Source organism: Cryptotermes secundus, unplaced genomic scaffold (genome assembly GCF_002891405.2).
Source record: "Cryptotermes secundus unplaced genomic scaffold, Csec_1.0 scaffold617, whole genome shotgun sequence".
NCBI classification, from domain to species: Eukaryota; Metazoa; Arthropoda; class Insecta; order Blattodea; family Kalotermitidae; genus Cryptotermes; species Cryptotermes secundus.
The window spans coordinates 513,401-519,870 of record NW_019724592.1 but is presented as its reverse complement, the minus strand read 5'-3'; the positions used below and the strand labels follow the sequence as shown (position 1 = coordinate 519,870).

The following is a 6,470-nucleotide window of genomic DNA, read 5'->3' as shown; positions in this document are numbered from 1 at the left end:
ATCTGGCAACATGTCAACAGAAGACATGCCACGCCCCGGGCGTCCTTCGACAGGAAGAAATGACGAAAACATTGCCAAAATCAAACGTGCAATTGATGAAGATCGTCGAAAGACCATTGACCAACTTTCTGAAGAAACGAACATCTCATGGAGCACGGTCCAGCGAATTTTAACCGAAGGTTTGCACATGAGACGGGTGTCTGCAAAATTTGTTCGTCGCTTGCTCGGAGATGACCAAAGAGAAAACCGCGTGAATGTTTGCCGCAACTTGAAGAGTGAAGTGCAGAACGATACAGAATTTCACACACACTCTTTGTTCCTTCTGGTCGGCCATCTCACTAATCGCCAAAGGGTTGAAACAGGAACGCACACAACAGAGCACCACAGACAAACCACTTAACTCAGACAGACGCCAGCTCACTAACAGTCTGGGGAGACCCCCAGCTAACACCACCTAGCAGCACAACTCGTAACTACAAAGCATGCGCGTGCAACAGGTTGGTTCCGGTTATTTTTGGGTCCCCCCTCGTATGTATATATATATATATATACACACACACACACACACACACACACACACACACACATGAGTACCACCTGATAATCTTCTAGATCAAAATGTGTAGTGGATGTCACACCGCAGAAGCTGTTACTCATATTCACCACTCTGAGAACCTCAGGTCCAACAATGTGAAGTAGAATTAACATTTTTCATTGTAGTCTGTGTTTTAGTGTTCCTCTAGACAGATGTCTTATGCGGCTTCCATGGCTGGTTTCTATTCATTGATTATTGTTTGAAGTGTAAACATTTCACTGAGCAACTCAATTCAGAGAGTTTTGGTTTTCTCCTCACACTTTTATTTGCATATGCAGCATAAAAGAAATATTGCAAGAAAACTGTCAGAAAATTAGTGACACATTCTGCATTTTCTCTTTAAGGGATGCGTTTTGCTGAACAAGATCTTCATGTTGCCTTGTGCTGCATTCTTCTGAACTTCCAGCTGAAGTACCCAGTTACAGACCCTCTGGAACAAATATACTCCACTTTACTCTTCCCGGACGGTCCAGTAAGAGTTCAGTTTATATCCAGGAACTGAACATAATTATTAATACTGTCACATATTTATGGCTCCGTGACTAATAATGGGTTTTGGACTGGATTTATTAACACTTTACAGGTCATAGCTACAAGTAATTATAACACCATTGCTGATTTCCAATTTACAAATCACTCCACACTAGCCTTTGCAGTCTATTTCCACCAGTCTTCACTATCTGTTTCCTGGCAATGAATTTATAACACAACTATAAAAGTCTCACTAAATTACACACTCCCAATAGCACTATATGACAGCACATGTAAAGTCATACACTATGTCTTCTTGGCACAGTCTAATTCCTTTGACGACTGACTCCAACTGAACCATGCTGAATCTTATATCCTCTCGGCATGGACCGTGTACAGAGAACATACGTCTTCCATTGTTTCATGCATGTCTGTTGGGATTCCAATGTTATCACTAACCAGCCAGTCCATTAACATGCAGGCTGCTGCCTAGCAATGGTCTTGGCATGAACCACATATAAAACACTGCTCCTGTATTGAACATATTTTCCTAGAAGTGGGTTTTTCTGGCTCTATAGCTTAATCCTTTGAGCAAATCCATGACAATACATAACTATATGAGATCAGTAATATTATATTTAATTTAATAGTAAATTGCACTTGTGGACAGAAAATGCGAATTTTCTGACTGCAGGCTTCGCTCATTGATAATATGAATAATTTGCAAACTGTATTTTCCAGAAAACTTCTGTGATGTGAACTGCATAACTTGTATTCACACAAAACCCTTTCCAGTAATTCACAGGGTTACTATATATTATTAGCATAATTTCATGTCTGATTGTGGACTTTACATGTGATAATTCAGTTTATTCTCAGCCTTAGTTCATTCTTAATCAAGTTATCTTTCCCTAGATTTTGCTTTGCAGAAATCTCCTGTATGCACACGTATCACACCTTTCAGTGTCCTCTTCCTCCAACAGAACAGTCCCATATGCACGCCTTTTTATGCAGAAGCATTTTCGTTAGTTCCTTTCAAAGAATTTTTTCATTATTATATTTAAGCATCCTGTTATACTCACACAATATATATGAGACAAACTCTGTCTTAAGTGCAACAATTTATTTGTAATACAATTTTTTCATGCTAGAGCTAGTATCGCCAATCACAGTGGTTGTGTGGTCTAAGGCATGAACTGTTTTTGCTAACTTGAACACTGGGATTGTGGGTTCACATCCCACTCAAGGCGTGCTAGATCAGCCACGCTCACACCTCGTTCTCGCTTTTCAATGATTTTACGTTTCATTTCTACGGTTATTTTTATTCTCTTATGGCTGTCTTTTTGCAGCTTTTTCTTTGGGGACATTTTTGCAAGGGTTATTAAACTTTGCACAAAATAAAATGTCTGAACACAAGTTTGGAAAATGTGTGATCACAAGCGACATAAGGATGCTAGCGGAACGAGTGCTAAACACAGACTGATGTAGCAAGCACACAATCCGGGACTTCCCCTCTCGTCACTCATTATGCGGAATGTCACAAGTTTAGCGAGTCATTTTTTTTACAATTTGTTTTGCTCGTTATGCGAATTACTTGTTATGAGAGGTGCTCGTTAAGCAAGGTTTCACTGTATATAGTATTTACAAGATTATATAGATAACGGTATTGCACGTTCTCACGGAAATGTGAGATTCAGGTCATTGTCTTCTGGGATTGCATTCTGAAATGTTGGTACCTACCAACCCATAAAACTACAGTGTGGCATCCCAGAAGACCATTACCGGAATAAAATTTATTCCGGTTTTGTATCTAATGTTTGGAAGGAAATAAAGGAGAAAGCAGTATCTTAAACTTGTTTATTTAAGATATTATAAATACAAGGCAAATAAACTGTTATTCAAAAAATAAAGCTGTACACTGAAAGTGACTCTGAGAAGATCCCCAACCAATTCAAAGGTGAAGCTGAAGTAAACATTATATCTTTACAATATACATATTTCCAATATACAGACTTAAAGCTCTCACACTTTAAGTTATTTACACATTCATACTTCAATTTTTTAGGATAATGTATTAAAAAGTTCAGTTTCAATACCAGTACTACAACCCACTGCTTAATACAAGTTACAGTTTGTTTTAACAGGTACAATATATGACTAATATATACTGCCTCTGAATTTCATGGTGACAATACATGGGATACTCACTGGTAACTGGACTACTTGTACTCTGCACCAAAGATCCACTATCACAAAAATATTTCACATGACAACCAGGTTGAAAAAGTTGTAGATCTGTTCCTGTATATGTGAGACATATTTCATAGCATATACAAGCAGACAGAAATTAACAAAAGAGGTTAAACTGAAATCTTTAAAAGCCCAGGAAACTTTTGTGTTTGTAGATAACTTCTGAAGCTATCTATTTAAGCAGACAGCCTTTGAAATGAAAGGCGGGAACAGCTGTATTAATCTTATTTTATGGGCATTGCATTCACTTCATGTAAAATTTACTTAGGGTGCAGTGGATTTGAACACGAAACTGAGGAAAATATTAGGATCATTGAAACTGAATCTTACATGAGAGAAAATCTATATCAAGGAACATTAAATGTGAGTTCCACTGTTTGCTGTTGAATTTTAAAACATAAACACTATAAAGTTTACGATTCCTAGGATATATCATATGGAACTGCAGGAATATTAAACATTTAACTTTACTTGCCAGCTGAGGTAATGAGGCAGATTCTGGTAGGCTTGCCATAATTTAATTTGGCCAATGGTTACAGGTTGGTTTTCTTTTGCATGCAATTCATATATTTTAATGTCTCAAGCATATGAAATGTTATATGTAATTCACCAAACCATGTATGTCATAAGTCATTCTCACCACATACTTGAGAAATATTATGAAAAGTTTGCCTGCCAGTTGATTACTAAGGTTTAGTCATAAGAGAAAGGTTAAACAGATGGCATATCATGCAAAATATCTGACTTTAAGCTCTTTCTGCTGATCTTTGGCTCAATGGATTCTATTTTATTAAAGTTTACAAAACAAGCTGGCAATTTTATGGGAGTTAATGCACTAGTTCTGCAATATCAGCAGTTCTGAAAAGTGTAAAACAATAACAACAGGGTAGTTTTAATCTTGAAGGTATCAGACTTATTCCAAGAATACAAACACCAAATTTGTAAGGGGATCCAGAAATACCTGATGTCACCTTCAATCATAATAAAAACTGACAATAAAACAGAATGCCTTGGTTTCCAGTAAATACAAAATTCATTACTATAAATTCCACACTCCTCTGATGCAATGCTGTAGAAACATGGTGACGTTTGTATACACAAATACAGGTGGGAGTAAATAAAACTTGGAATTTTCTTGAAAAGTCAACCTGGTTTCATATTAACTATGCCACCGGTAATGCTAAAATAGCCATAATACAGTGATGTGCTATGAATTCATTTACACTCATATACAAACTATGTAACATATTTGCTTATATAAAAAACAGTTTAAATCTACACCCAGTATAGCACCAAAATAATATTAGATGCAGTCCACCTAATTTTTCAAAACGAATAGAAACAAATTTAAGACTCATACCTGTGTACAGTCTGATGCGGTGTCACCTCACATATATACTCTTATGCACTGACAATAGTAATTCAATTAGAATATTACATGAAGTTAAAAATTGTATAATTCTGCAGAATGAAATAAAAAATTTAAAACATTCAACAGTTATATGCAGCTTAAATTAACTATAATCTGTTAATTCGATCTACAGCTGTCTTGCTATTCAGCACTATTATGTAAGTAATAAATTAATATAAACCCATTCTGCATTTCAAATATCATCAGTTGGTGTGTGTTAATAAACAGTACAGTGCCAATCTAGGAGTAATATCTAAAGTAAGCACTTCAGGGGACAATGACACGTAGACCTCCTGCAATACTACCAGGAACAAATAGCCAGTAACATGCCACATTTCACAAGACTAAATGGCAATGAGATAAGACTTCTTCTTAAATTCTAATTTAGTGCAATAACATAGCTTACTTCTCACATACAATTGTAACATGTTCGTACATACCATAAGTTTTGACTTAAACTCTGTGTTATTCCCTTCCTGGATTTTGTGAAATTTCCAATTTGAATTCAGATGAAAAAAACATTAGAACTGTATGTTACACAATGAAGAGAACTCATAAAACATCTGAAATTAAAGTGGAATGAAATAAAATCCTAATGCCATTTCCAGTGACCATATTGTGAAAGTCAGCAAATCATCTTATCTGTCTCTACTCACAACATTTAGTCTAATTCCACTGGCAAGTATGAATGGTAACTTCTCAAACATCTTTGGAGGGTAACAACTAGCATGTTTCTTTAAAATACACATGATGATGATGATGATGATTAAAATTCATCAGACCTTAGGTTCCATTGTCAATGTCCCTTATTACAGCCTTTGAAGGAAATACATAATCAATCTTTACCACTCTGAATATAAATGAAGATAAATTTGTCACTGCTACTGCTAGTTTCTAAAGGATTCACATGCCTTAATGCTATATAGCCGGTTCAGCCAACAAAGGCGAACTAAAGAAACGTAAGATATTAACAATAAACCTGGCATTGAACTAAGACAGTCAGTGACAAAAATATATTCTATGTATTCTTACCATTTACATTTTTATTTATATAGATATATATAGCTCACTCATTAAAGGGTTTCATATAATATATAAATAAGCAGGAAAACTACCAGAAATTTATTTGGTCTATTGCAATTTATGGAAATTAAATTTTAAATCACTATGCACAAGTTTATATGAATGTTAAATCGTTGATTTAAAACAATGTAGTTATACAATTGCATTGACACTTTCCAAATTGTATGAACCATGCACATGGCCTTCATATGTCAAACTTACAGATAAAATTTACTTTTTCTTTGCTCTGGAGGTGGGATCACTATATGGAAAATCAGTTTATAGTGAAACTAACTTCTTGAGAAACCAAGAGTCACTCAAATTATCCCCCTGCCCCCCTTCTTTTATGGAACTTCAAAGTTCATTTGTGTTCACAGAAGGCTACCACTGGCCTCCATCTGTAGTCAGATGAATGCAGTCCACATTCTCTCATCTCAGATTAGTTTCTCAAGGGACATACTGCCTTCAAATATTAAGATAAAATTTTATGTATTTCTCCAGTGTGTGTTATGTACCATTCCTTGCTCATCGCTACATATATCTGCTTTTTAAAAACAAGAATCAGGAATATGGCAGGTAAAGCATGCTAGTTCTCGGTGTATTTTAACATCAAACCTCTGATTAAATATATATTAGCTACACATTATATCAAAGCTCATCAGTAGAATCATTGATTAATTT

The 6,470-nt window shown here is 35.5% G+C and overlaps 1 protein-coding gene across 4 annotated transcripts in view; it reads left to right on the top strand.

Moving 5' to 3' along the window:
• Positions 1-2,320, top strand: part of LOC111862377 (probable cytochrome P450 CYP44) — a 20,246-nt gene extending 17,926 nt beyond the window's left edge. For all 4 annotated transcript variants that reach the window (XM_023847707.2, XM_023847708.2, XM_023847705.2 and 1 more), the window contains one exon: positions 940-2,320. In XM_023847707.2, coding sequence (XP_023703475.1) covers positions 940-1,097 — 158 coding nt within the window. In that variant the 3' untranslated portion in view covers positions 1,098-2,320. The remainder of the gene's footprint in view (positions 1-939) is intronic.
• Positions 2,321-6,470: the final 4,150 nt, after the last annotated feature.